Source organism: Heterodontus francisci, chromosome 6, assembly GCF_036365525.1.
Source record: "Heterodontus francisci isolate sHetFra1 chromosome 6, sHetFra1.hap1, whole genome shotgun sequence".
In the NCBI taxonomy this organism is placed as follows: Eukaryota; Metazoa; Chordata; class Chondrichthyes; order Heterodontiformes; family Heterodontidae; genus Heterodontus; species Heterodontus francisci.
The window spans coordinates 52,882,691-52,897,161 of record NC_090376.1 but is presented as its reverse complement, the minus strand read 5'-3'; the positions used below and the strand labels follow the sequence as shown (position 1 = coordinate 52,897,161).

At 44.1% G+C, this 14,471-nt stretch overlaps 1 protein-coding gene across 3 annotated transcripts in view; it reads right to left on the bottom strand.

Moving 5' to 3' along the window:
• Window positions 1-4,168: 4,168 nt before the first annotated feature.
• Window positions 4,169-14,471, bottom strand: part of cryl1 (crystallin, lambda 1) — a 119,564-nt gene continuing 109,261 nt past the window's right edge. For all 3 annotated transcript variants that reach the window (XM_068033671.1, XM_068033669.1, XM_068033668.1), the window contains 3 exons: window positions 12,462-12,567; window positions 7,979-8,085; window positions 4,169-5,197 (listed from right to left, as the gene is read on the bottom strand). In XM_068033671.1, the coding sequence (XP_067889772.1) occupies window positions 5,078-5,197; window positions 7,979-8,085; window positions 12,462-12,567 (333 nt within the window). In that variant the 3' untranslated portion in view covers window positions 4,169-5,077. The remainder of the gene's footprint in view (window positions 5,198-7,978; window positions 8,086-12,461; window positions 12,568-14,471) is intronic.

Genomic DNA, 14,471 nt, shown 5'->3' with positions numbered 1-14,471 from the left:
GCCAATTTTTTGGACCCCATTTGCCAAATTGCCCTGGATCTCATGGGCTCTTACCTTCTTAACCAATCACCCATGCGGGACCTTATCAAAAGCCTTACTGAAGTCCATGTAGATTACATCAACTGCTTTACCCTCTTCTACACACCTGGTCGCCTCCTCGAAAAATTCAGTCGAATTTGTTAGACATGATCTCCCCCTGACAAAGCTATGCTGACGATGCTTGATTAATCCCTGCCTCTCCAAGTGGAGATTAATCCTGTCCCTCAGAATGTTTTCCAATTGTTTCCCTACTACTGATTTTAGACTCACTGGCCTGTAATTACCTGGTTTATCCCTACTACCCTTCTTGAATAATGGTACCACATTCACTGTCCTCCAGTCCTCTGGCACTTCTCCTGTGGCCAGAGAGGATTTGAAAATTTGTGTCAGAGCCCCTGCTATCTCCTCCCTTGCCTCACATAGCAGCCTGGGATACATCTCATCTGGGCCTGGGGATTTATCCACTTTTAAGCCTGCTAAAACCACTAATAACTCCTCCCTTTCAATGCTAATTTGTCCTTCCCTCTTTTCCACACAATCTATTTCTCAGACAGTCGACTTTCTTCTTTCTCTCCTTGCAGAAGAGGGCACAGAACTCCAGGGCAGGGAAAGAACAGGAATGGCATGGGGGAGGGAACCTCCACTGATAGCTACCTTGACCGCCCAGGAAATGCATGCCCATCTGGTTCACAGGGATGGAGGTATTGTTCCAGGAGGTTGCAGATATCAGCAACAACTTGCCTTGAAAGCCTGAGCCTCCTGAGGCGTTGGTGCTCACACATATTTAGAGAGTTGATCCTCTGCCTGCGGACCCGATGTTGGAGGTGTTGCCTCCTTCGAGCTGGATCTGTGTGTCCATTCCATCTATCCTGTGGAGCGGCATGTAGCTAAGGAGAAGGTAGCTTATGGTGCTGCTGATGTTGCTCCTGCTGCTCCTCTTGTTCCTCAACAGAGGTCCAAGGTGGAGTTGCATAAGCTGCTCCTATGCTGCAGTGAAGGCTGACAGCAGGGTCGTGAGATCAAGGTGAGTGAAGTTCAAGACAGGTGAACTGACTTCCAATAAGTTGGAAATCACCTGTCAAGTAGTAAGAATACAATCACAGAAGGTACTGTAGGCAGCAGTCTCTCACCTAGGCCTGCTTCAACTATTCAATTTCACTCGCCGAAGGCTTCCCAGTCTATCAGTTTCACTGAAGAAGCTCACCCCGTTGTGCTCTCACCTAGATGACCCTGGTGTGTTCCATATAGCTTGGGAAACCAATGAGCTGGCTATGAAAGCCAGAATCCTGTGTTAAATTCAGTTAATTGCTTCTTTGCATATTTTGATTACTTACTAGACAGCTCCACAGGAGTTCTCCACTCACCTGCAAACCTGCCTGGGTTAAACGCAAAAGTGGGGAAGAACCTGCCAGGTTTGCAACCCAGTGCCCCAATACAGGGCTTTAGCACCCACCCCACCCCACCCATGTCCCATTGGCACAGATCCCACAAATACACTGCAACTAAGCTCTCTTTCCCCACCTGTCTTGGGTCAACTTCTGTGCTGTTCGACGTGTGACCAATGAACTGCAATTTCCTCAAGCTAAAAGTTGGAAAGATTGAAGCTATCATCCTTGGTCCCTGCTACAAACTCAGTTCCCTCACTACCAATTCTATTCCTCTTCCTGGCAACTCTCTCAGGTTGAACCAGACTGTTCAAAACCTCGGTATCACACCCAACCTTGAGCTGAGCTTCTAACCCGTATCCTCCATCACAAAGACTACCTAATTCCATCGCTGTAACATTACCTGTCTATATCTCTGCCTCAGCCCATGCATGCCTTTATCATTTCCAGACTCAACTAGTCCAATGCTTATCTAGTCAGCCTACACCCTCCAAAAACTTCTACTCATTCATACCTCTGCTGCCTGTTAAAATATCCCACACCAAGTCCTACTCATCTCTCATCCCTGTGCTTGTTGACCTACATTGGCTGTTTGTTCCCTGAGCATCTCCAGTTTAAAGTACTTATCCTTGTGTTCAAAACTCTTGCCTTTATCTTTGTAACCTTCAGCAGCTCTTACAACCCTGGGATTGTCCAATCAAGAGGTACTTGTCACTTCTCTGCCCCTATTACCTATCGATGATATCTTTCGTCAACTTGAGTCATGTGACAACCAGTAACATTGTTGTAAATCAGGTTCGTTCAGTGTCCTCTTGATGCCTCTTTAGAATTAGAATTAGAATATTACAGCGCAGTACAGGCCCTTCGGCCCTCGATGTTGCACCGATCATCTGACCTACACTATTCCATTTACATCCATATGTCTATCCAATGACCACTTAAATGCCCTTAAAGTTGGCGAGTCTACTACTGTTGCAGGCAGGGCGTTCCACGCCCCTACTACTCTCTGCGTAAAGAAACTACCTCTGACATCTGTCCTATATCTTTCACCCCTCAACTTAAAGCTATGTCCCCTCGTGTTTGCCATCCTCATCCGAGGAAAAAGACTCTCACTATCCACCCTATCTAACCCTCTGATTATCTTGTATGTCTCTATTAAGTCACCTCTCCTCCTCCTTCTCTCTAACGAAAACAACCCCAAGTCCCTCAGCCTTTCCTCGTAAGACCTTCCTTCCATACCAGGCAACATCCTAGTAAATCTCCTCTGCACCCTTTCCAAAGCTTCCACATCCTTCCTATAATGCGGTGACCAGAACTGCACGCAATACTCAAGGTGCGGCCTCACCAGAGTTTTGTACAGCTGCATCATGACCTCGTGGCTCCGAAACTCGATCCCCCTACTAATAAAAGCTAACACACCATATGCCTTCTTAACAGCCCTATTAACCTGGGTAGCAACTTTCAGGGATTTATGTACCTGGATACCAAGATCTCTCTGCTCATCTACACTACCAAGAATCTTCCCATTAGCCCAGTACTCTGCATTGCTGTTACTCCTTCCAAAGTGAATCACCTCACACTTCTCCGCATTAAACTCCATTTGCCATCTCTCAGCCCAGCTCTGCAGCCTATCTATGTCCCTCTGTACCCTACAACACCCTTCGACACTATCCACAACTCCACCGACCTTCGTGTCATCCGCAAATTTACTAACCCACCCTTCTACACCCTCATCCAGGTCGTTTATAAAAATGACAAACAGCAGTGGCCCCAAAACAGAACCTTGCGGTACACCACTAGTAACTAAACTCCAGGATGAACATTTGCCATCAACCACCACCCTCTGTCTTCTTTCAGCTAGCCAATTTCTGATCCAAAGCTCTAAATCACCTTCAACCCCATACTTGCGTATTTTCTGCAATAGCCTACCGTGGGGAACCTTATCAAACGCCTTACTGAAATCCATATACACCACATCCACGGCTTTACCCTCATCCACCTGTTTGGTCACCTTCTCGAAAAACTCAATAAGGTTTGTGAGGCACGACCTACCTTTCACAAAACCGTGCTGACTATCGCAAATGAACTTATTCTTTTCAAGATGATTATAAATCCTGTCTCTTATAACCTTTTCCAACATTTTACCCACAACCGAAGTAAGGCTCACAGGTCTATAATTACCAGGGCTGTCTCTACTCCCCTTCTTGAACAAGGGGACAACATTTGCTATCCTCCAGTCCTCCGGCACTACTCCTGTCGACAATGACGACATAAAGATCAACAACAACGGCTCTGCAATCTCCTCCCTGGCTTCCCAGAGAATCCTAGGATAAATCCCATCTGGCCCAGGGGACTTATCTATTTTCACTCTTTCCAAAATTGCTAACACCTCCTCCTTGTGAATCTCAATCCCATCTAGCCTAGTAGGCTGTATCTCAGTAATCTCCTCGGCAACATTTTCTTTTTCTACTGTAAATACTGACGAAAAATATTCATTTAACGCTTCCCCTATCTCCTCTGATTCCGCACACAACTTCCCACTACTATCCTTGATTGGCCCTGTTCTAACTCTTTTAAAAAAACTGGTCCAACATTTATTCAGTTTGACTATGAATTCCTTTAAAAATATTTTTAATAAAAACAGAATCACTTTCATAACAGAAGCACCTTGGGACATTTTTCTGTTAAGATGCTATATAAATGCAAGTTGTTGTAAAATCTTAGAGAATGAGTACAAGTATAGCTTATTCTCAGTCAGAAACTTTTTATTGATGTTCCAGTCATATTTAAGGGAGCTCCTGAAACCATACCCACCCACCCAGACTGTGTCACAAGATGAACCATCATGTCTTGCATTATCCAATCCTTTATTAGCCAGCGATGCCCATATCCCACAAACAAATTTTTAAAAAGACTTTCATTGGCTAATAAGACCATAGAAAGAGAAACCGCTCACATTAAAGGATCATCCTTAAATATGTTAAGGTGATAAAACATGATTGGGTATATTTTCCACAGTATGCTAATTTTAGAGAAATAGTAAATGAGTAAAGAGCAGAGTTCCCCACATTACAGTCATGAGTTTGTTCACTAATTTTAGCAAAAAGGAAGCTTATGGCATTCTGATTTAAAAAGAACAAATTCTAATTAGGCTCAATGCATTTTTTATTTTGTATAATGTAGATAATGCCAGTTTTAGCTTGCAAATGGAATTTATGTTTTTAACAAGAAAAAATTATAACTTGGAAACTTTATTGACCACTTTCAGCTCAGGTGCAGTTCAATGGTCTAGTTTACTCAAATCCAATAGATTTAGTCTTACCAGAGTACTTCAATGTACAAGACTAGAAAGGTTTTTGTAGTGATTAATAAAATTCATTTCTAAAAAGTTAAAAATAGCTGTAATCTAAATACAGACAAATATATATTGACAGGTATTTTGCTCTTAAAACCAACATTGCCTTTTTTAAAAAGTCAAATCTAATTGAAAATGCGATACACAAATGATTCAGTTCATAAGGATATGAAATGGAGACAAATCAAAGTTAACAATAATGTTAAGACAAATTATATAACTGCATCTTTTACATCGCAATATATTTTTAAGGGGTCACAGATATGAGATACAAGTCTCGACTCTCTAGGAACTTGATTCACTTGCAGTCTGACTTCATATCCTTATTCAACTTCGCAAGAGCAGCTAAACGAGAGTCTCTCCACTGTCTTTGTGCATTGAGGTTTTCTGGATCAGGTGGAATCCTTTGAGACATTGCCTAGGTTGTTAAAATTATTCAAGATGGTTATATACATGTCATTACATTACATGTCGAAAATGCAGATTGAGAAAAATTGTCCATTTCACCAAAATAATTTCAATCCATTAAAACTTTTCAGAAACACCAAATGTAATCTTTACTTGTAGAAGCCATTTTCCATACAATTAAATGACCTCTTTTGGTTTATTTTCCTGCATTAAAAAAGGGATATGTTTCCCTATTTTCTGACTAGTTTTCTGACACTGATTAACAGTTATTTTAGTCTTAAACATAGTTTTCATGCTTTTCCAGCATCTTCAAAGTCATACTTTTCAACTTTTTAGGGTTATCTCCCTCACCCATGCACCAAACTTCAAAAAACAGACAAGTTGTCGACCTACTCCTTAACTGTTGCTGTGACTACTCTGAAGTTGGCTGATGCAAGGGAGACCAGGGAACCTTGACCTCAAATTTACCACCTACTTTCTGGGGAAGCAATTTGTGTGTTTTGCTGATAGAATGATTGACAGATGGGGAACTCTAATTTGCACAAACATATATTGTTGAAATTGGTATGTCTGCCAAAGTACATTGAAAAGTACATCAGTACATGGGTAAAGGCCTGCTACCCGACCCAACCCCGACAGGACCCAACACGTGTCAGGTTTGGGTCGGGTCAGGTTGCACTTCCGGGTCCGGCATTCGGGATTGGGTTGGGTTTCCTTTGCAGACCTTTACTCTTTTGTGAAGACTGATGCAAAGTATTCATTAAGAACCATACCAACATCTTCCGCCCCTACACATAGGTTACCTTTTTGGTCTTTTATGGGCCGTACTCTCTCCTTAGTTATCCTCTTCTCTTAATGTATTGATAAAACATCTTTGGGTTCACCTTGATTTTGCTTGCCAATATTCTTTCCTGCCCTCTCTTTACTTTCCGAATTTCCTTTATGATTTCGCCCCTCCGCTTTCTATACTCCTCTCGGTTTTCTGTAGTATTGAGTTCTCGGTGTCAGACATAAGCTTTCTTTTTCTGCCTTATCTTACCCTGTAAGTTCCTTGACATGCATGGGGCTCTAAATTTGGACATCTCAACCTTTTTCTTTGTGGGAACATATTTACTCTGAACCCCTTGAATCTCCCCTTTGAATGCCTCCCACTGCTCTGACACTGATTTATCTTCAAGTAGCTGTTTCCAGTCCACTTTCGCTAAATCACTTCTCGGTTTAGTAAAATTGGCCTTGCCACAATTGAGAACTCTAACTCCTGTTCTATCTCTGTCCTTTTCCATAATTACGTTAAAACTGACTGAATTATGATCACTACCACCAAAATGCTCTCCCACTGCCACTCCTTCCACCTGCCCATCTTAATTTCCTTAAATGAAGTCTAAAACTACGCCCTCTCTTGTTGGACTTGCTACATACTGGCCAAAAAAGTTCTCCTGAGTGCACCTCAAGAATTCTGCTCCCTCAATTCCTTTCATGCTAAAACTATCCCAGTTAATATTGGGGTAGTTAAAATCCCCTACTATTACTGCCCTATTGTTCTTGCACTTCTCAGAGATCTGCCCACATATCTGCTCTTTTATCTCCCTTTGACTGTTTGGGGGTCTATAGTACACTCCCAGCAGTGTGACTGCCCCTTTTTTGTTCCTTAGCTCAATCCATATGGCCTCATTTGATGAACCTTCCAACATATCATCCCTCCTCACAGCTGTAATTGTTTCCTTGACGAAAATTGCCACTCCTCCTCCTTTCTTATCCCCCTCCCTATCGCATCTGAAAACCCTGTAACCAGGATGTTGAGCTGCCATTCCTGTCCCTCCTTAATCCATGTTTCCGTAATAGCTATGATATCATACTGCCACGTGTTTATCTGTGCCCTCAGCTCATCTGCTTTATTTACTATACTCCTTGGATTTAAATAGATACCCTTGAGCACTGCTAAACTTAAAAAAAAAAATAATAGGTGAGCCAGTCATGTTAAGTCGAAGGGATGGCAGCATGATAATACAATGGGAAGATGCACTATAGACTGTTAAATATGGTAGATGACTCTTAGGGTGGCTTGATAGTGTCACATGTGCTAACCATCACTTTTACAAGAAGAGCCATCCTTGACCCAGATAATAAATGCAAATGACTAGGCAGCAAATGGCACAATTCTGTGGTCGTCTGTATTGTGAAGTAGAGTTGGCAAAGTTGAGACTCTTCAGGTATGTCCCAAGGTAGCAACCAGTGTGACAAGAATGCATTTGGGGTTTTTAGACCTGCATTACCTCATAAGCACTTCTTTCTAAGTGCATTACTTTTTGTAACTCCCAAAGGAATACCCATGCTCAGTTCTTTGTAAAGTGCCATGTAAAAGTAAGAAGGAAGGTTTGGTTGAGGATAAAAATCAAAAAAGGAGGCATGGACAGCAAAATGAACTAATGCAGAAATGAAAAAAAATTGTTGAAACTTTACCTTCCTTCTATTCAGAAGGCACACTAATCTGACCAGAATGGTAAAAGCCCCAATGCATACAGTTTTTAATGAGTGAGGCATGTGCTGTAGGTGAAGCCTTAACTGAAATCACAAAATCTAAATGTCCTTCAGGACGTAACCTAAATATGATTTTAAGGCCTGGACATGCTGAAGTCTCAAAAAGCCCCCTAAAGTCCTTTGGAAAACTAACATCCAGAGCACATCCAACAAACAAGGTCCTGCATCGGATTTTCTGGCGCCACCAGCTGCTAGTCAGGCTTGGCAGGATCACTCTTAATCACCAATTCCAAACAAAGGACTTTCCACCTACCTGGTTAATTTTCTCCATGACTTCACCAGAAAATTCTGGAACAGGTCCAAAAGATGATAAGACTCTTTTCATACCCACATTATAACGATCACAGTAATTCTTGAGACCTAGCAAATGAATAAACTAACTAAGATTACAATATAGGCAAGTATTTGGCAGTTTCAATTTACTACATGCTCCAAATAGAGAACACAGGAACAGGAGAAGGACATTCAGCTCTTCAAGCCTGTTCCACCACTCAATTTGATCATGGCAGACCTTTACCTTAACTCCATTTGCCTGCTTATGATTCATATTACTAAATACCCTTACCCAATAATGTCAATCTCATCTTTGAAAATGTCAATTGACCCTGTACCTACAGACTTTTGGGGGACTAAATTCCACACAGTTCCACTATCCTTTTGTGTAACAAGTGTGGCCTGATTTCACTTCTAAATGGCCTCACGCTAAGATTGTGACCCCTTGTTCTGGATTCCAAGGGGTGTTATGGACCCATTTGTCCCAGACACTGCCATCACCATCCCCGGGTATGTCCTGTCTCACCGGCAGGACGGACCCACCAGAGGCGGTGGCACAGTGGTATACAGTAGGGAGGGAGTTGCCATGGGAGTCCTCAACATCGACTCCGGACCCCATGAAGTCTCATGGCATCAGGTCAAACATGGGCAAGGTAACCTTCTACTGATTACCACCTACCGCCCTCCCTCAGCTAATGACTCAGTACTCTTCCATGTTGAACACCACTTGGAGGAAGCACTTGTGCAAGGGCACAAAATGTACTCTGGGTGGGGGACTTCAATGTCCATCACCAAGAGTGGCTCGGTAGCACCACTACTGACCGAGCTGGCCGAGTCCTAAAGGACATAGCTGCTAGACTGGGTCTGCGGCAGGTGGTGGGAGAACCAACACGAGGGAAAAACATACTTGACCTCGTCTTCACCAATCTGCCTGCCACAGATGCATCTGTCCATGACAGTATTGGTAGGAGTGGAGACGAAGTCCCGCCTTCACATTGAGGATATCGTCCACCGTGTTGTGTGGCACTATCACCGTGCTAAATGGGATAGATTTCGAACAGATCTAGCAATGCAAAACTGGGCATCCATGAGGCATTGTGGGCCATCAGCAGCAGCAGAATTGTACTCATCCACAATCTGTAACCTCATGGCCCGGCATATCCCCCACTCTACCATTACCATCAAGCCAGGAGACCAACCCTGGTTCAATGAAGAGTGTAGAAGGGCATGCCAGGAGCAGCACCAGACATACCTCAAAATGAGGTGTCAACCCGGTGAAGCTACAACCCGGGACTACTTGCATGCCAAACTGCGTAAGCAGGATGCGATAGACAGAGCTAAGTGATCCCATAACCAACGGATCAGATCTAAGCTCTGCAGTCCTGCCACATCCAGCCGTGAATGGTGGTGGACAATTAAACAACTAACTGGAGGAGGTGGCTCCACAAATATCCCCATCCTCAATGATGGGGGAGCCTAGCACATCAGTGCGAAAAATAAGGCTGAAGCATTTGCAACAATCTTCAGCCAGAAGTGCCGAGTTGATGATCCATCTCGGCCTCCTCCTGAAGTCCCCAGCATCACAGATCCCAGACTTCAGCCAATTCGATTCACTCCGCATGATATCAAGAAACGACTGAAGGCACTGGATACTGCAAAAGCTATGGGCCTTGACAATATTCTGGCAATAGTACTGAAGATCTGTGCTCCAGAACTTGCCGCGCCCCTAGCCAAGCTGTTCCAGTATAGCTACAACACTGGCATCTACCCTGCAATGTGGAAAATTGCCCAGGTATGTCCCGTACACAAAAAGCAGGACAAGTCCAACCCGGCCAATTACCGCCCCATCAGCCTACTCTCAATCATCAGTAAAGTGATGGAAGGTGTCATCAACAGTGCCATCAAGCGGCACTTGCTTAGCAATAACCTGCTCAGTGACGCTCAATTTGGGTTCCGCCAGGGCCACTCAGCTCCTGACCTCATTACAGACTTGGTTCAAACATGGACAAAAGAGCTGAACTCAAGAGGTGAGGTGAGAGTGACTGCCCTTGACATCAAGGCAGCATTTGACCGAGTATGGCATTAAGGAGCCCTAGCAAAACTGAGGTCAATGGGAATTAGGGGGAAAACCCTCCGCTGGTTGGAGTCATACCTAGCGCAAAGGAAGATGGTTGTGGTTGTTGGAGGTCAATCATCTGAGCTCCAGGACATCACTGCAGGAGTTCCTCAGGGTAGTGTCCTAGGCCCAACCATCTTCAGCTGCTTCATCAATGACCTTCCTTCAATCATAAGGTCAGAAGTGGGGATGTTCGCTGATGATTGCACAATGTTCAGCACCATTTGTGACTTCTCAGATACTGAAGCAGTCCGTGTAGAAATGCAGCAAGACTTAGACAATATCCAGGCTTGGGCTGATAAGTGGCAAGTAACATTCGCGCCACACAAGTGCCAGGCAATGACCATCACCAACAAGAGAGAATCTAACCATCACCTCTTGACATGCAATGGCATTACCATTGCTGAATTCCCCACTATCAACATCCTAGGGGCTACCATTAATCAGAAACTGAACTGGAGTAGCCATATAAATACCGTGGCTACAAGAGCAGGACAGAGGCTAGGAATCCTGAGGCGAGTAACTCACCTCCTGACTCCCCAAAGCCTGTCCACCATCTACAAGGCACAAGTCAGGAGTGTGATGGAATACTCTCCACTTGCCTGGATGGGTGCAGCTCCAACAACACTCAAGAAGCTCAACACCATCCAGGACAAAGCAGCCCACTTGATTGGCACCCCATCTACAAACATTCACTCCCTCCACAACCAACGCACAGTGGCAGCAGTGTGTACCATCTACAAGATGCACTGCAGCAATGCACCAAGGCTCCTTAGACAGCACCTTCCAAACCCGCGACCTCTACCAACTAGAAGGACAACGGCAGCAAATACATGGGAACACCACCACCTGCAAGTTCCCATCCAAGTCACACACCATCCTGACTTGGTGCTATATCGCCGTTCCTTCACTGTCGCTGGGTCAAAATGCTGGAACTCCCTTCCTAACAGCACTGTGGGTATACCTACCCCAAATGGACTGCAGCGGTTCAAGAAGGCAGCTCACCACCACCTTCTCAAGGGCAATTAGGATGGGCAATAAATGCTGGCCTGGCCAGCGTCACCCACATCCCATGAATGAATAAAAAAAATTGTTATGCATACTCTCTGTTTTCTGTCAGCCAGCCAAACTTCTAGCCATGCTATTACCCACTACACCATGAGCTCCTACTTTGCGCAACAACCTTTTATGTGGCACCTTGTCAAATGCCTTCTGGAAATCCAAGTACAGTATGTCAACACGCTCCCCTTTATCCACGGCACATGCTACTCCTTCAAAGATTGGTTAAACATGATCGCCCTTTCACAAAGCCATGCTGACTATTCCCGATTACCTTGAGTTTTACTAAGTGCCCAGCTATAGCCTCCTTAATGATCGATTCTATCACCTTCCCCATGACAGACATCAAGCTAACTGGCCTATAGTTACCTGTTTTCTGCCTCCCCCACCTTCTTGAATGGAGGGATTATATTTGCTATTTTCCAGTCTAATGGAACCTTTCCAGAATCTATTGAATTTTGAAAAATTACCACCAACACATCTACTACTTTATTAGCCACCTCCTTTAAGACCCTAGGATGAAGCCCATCATGATAGGGGGACTTGTCAGCCCGCCGCTCCATCAGTTTGGTTAGTACCGCTTCCCTGGTGATTGTAATTTCACCAAGTTCCTCTCTTCCTTCCACCTCCTGATTTCCGGCTATTACAGGAATGTTTTTGTATCCTCTATAATGAAAACAGAAGCAAAATATTTGATCATTTCATCCACCATTTCCTTCCAAAGACAATCTTGAGATATTCTCCAACTTGTTTTTTTTTCTTAAACCTATTTATTCCTTCAATTTTACATTCTTTTTCCCTTCCTTTTGACTGTAGACTTCTGCTTCTGACCTTACTTTAGCTCATTTTTTCAGTCATTCGAATTTTGCATTACACAGTCACTGATCTGATTCAGGGAAGGCAAAGAGGCAAACCAGAAAGGTCTAACCACCATCTTTCAACATTCCGGTTCCAGTGATATTTGAGCATTTTAGGAAAAAAATCACTGATAAACATCAACATCATAACCTGACCCATGTTCTTTAATAAAAGCAAAATACTGCGGATGCTGGAAATCTGAAACAAAAACAAGAAATGCTGGATTCACTCAGCAGGTCTGGCAGCATCTGTGGAAAGAGAAGCAGAGTTAACGTTTCGGGTCAGTGACCCTTCTTCGGAACTTCATGTTCTTTAATGTTATCAAAACCTTGATCTGCTTAACCCCTTCTCTAGCAAATAAGAATGATTTTATTGTAATAGTACTTTGGTGCTGCGATAACATACTTTGATACAATAAACCAGCACTCACCTTCTGCATTGAGATGAATAGTTTCAAAAGGTCCCATAAAAGCATAGCGCATTCCTAAACCTGCTGACATCACAAGGTCTACATCCTCGGGTGAGAGTACACCATCCTGATGAAAAGCAAACAGAAGCTCTATTATACAGATTAAGGCTGTAAAGCGTAACTTTCCAGCTGCACTGCCTGCAGGAGCTTTGCTTGCTCCAAGTACATATTAGAAATATGGACACATGATTTTCAGACCTTGAATGGTCAGCATGGCATATGCTTGTGCTTCCAAAATAAAAAGAGAAAATGTTGGAAATTACTCATCAGGTCAGGCAGCATCTGTGGAGAGAGAAACAGGTCAATGACCTTTCGTTAGACCTTGAATTTCCTATGTGTGCTTCTGGTAAGCAAGGTTCCCTGTCAGATGAAGTTGGAAAATGACTCCCATAAAGCCAACTTAACCCTAATTCCAGTCATGCACAAATCAAGAGATCCCTTACTATTATGGGAATTCACCCCTGTTTGTCAACAAAGCTGCTGGTGAAACACTGTGCAATTTGTAAGATCACTATGTTCCCGTTGTGGAAATAAGCAACCAAAAACTGTAGTAAATCTTTTAATGTAATAATCAATGACAAAAAACTTACCACATAATGAGACAGTCTGAAACCCATTCATAGGACAAATGTTTTGCCTTAGCAAGTGACTTATTATTGCTCTAACATCACATTGTCACTGTCACTAGAACTGTGATGCATAATTTTGGCACTCCTGCAGAAAATCACACTACATGTTGCAAGTGTAGAAATTCATGGGATATGCTGGGGTTAAAGTGCAGCCAAACCACATCGCTTGCCTATTCACGTAATACCAGGTCTTGAGGTTTCTTGGAAGCGTGTAATGGCAATTCATGAGCATGTTACCAGGAAGCACCAGGTGCTGATTCCACCAAATCAAGTAGTCCTGCAAGAATAACCAGATCAATGGGGGGAATTTTCCCAGGCAAGGGGAGGCACCTTTTACCTATGACGAGAGAGGGACAAGTGGAGAAGCAACATCACCAACAACAGCACCAGCTACCTTTTCCTCAGCCATTTGCCCCTCTACAGGACAGAGGAGATGGACAATGAGATCCACCTAGAAGGAGGCGAGAGTCCCAACACAGGGTCTACAGGCAGAGGATCAACTCTCCCAACATGCATGAGCACTGGTACCTCAGGAGGCTCAAGTTTTCATGGTAGGTTGCTGCTGACATCTGCAGCATTCAGGAACAAGACCTCCTTCCCAGTGGGCCAGGTGAGCACGCACTGCAGTCACTGATGTCTGCCACTGGAGGACCCTCTCTCACCCAACCCCAAGTCCCTAACTCTCATCAAGTTGTGTGCTTTCTGCTCCTGCAAGGAGAGAAGGCATAGAGGTGTTAGTGTTCATAATGGCTTGTGCAGAGAGGAAGGAAGGACAACATTTGTGGAGGGTGACTGTGAGGCATGGGTGTGAGGGGGCAATATGATTAAGGTGAGTGTGAGTGGTGGCTGTCCAGTTGGGGATGTGAGGTGCCTGCAGAGAGAGGAATGAGTGAAGCTGCAAGGTGTGTTGTCCTGAGGAGTGTTGTGCAGGAGAATGCTCAGCAAGTCAGAATATGGGACTTGCACCTGAAAGTGTTACGGTACTTATCTGTCATATCCTCCTGAGATCCTGGATCCTCTTGGTGCACTGTCTCCAGGCTGGAGGGAGCACATCTCTGCTGATTTCTTCAGCCACTTCATCCATGCCTGCTTGGTTGGTGAGGCTGTCCTCTTCCTCCTGTCCTTGGAAGAGCTCACCTCACTGCAGATCCTGTAGCAGGGCCTTCAGGTAAGAGTGAGAGACCTAGGGAGCAGCCTTCCCAGGTCTCCTCTCCATTCCTGTGGTTGCTGCAGCCTCAAAAATCCAGGTGCTAGTGTGCCCTTGTAACCCATATGTCGTCACTTTAATTAGAAATCATTCCTTGGATGTGTCATGCCGCCCACTCTCCCTGATTGGTTGGGG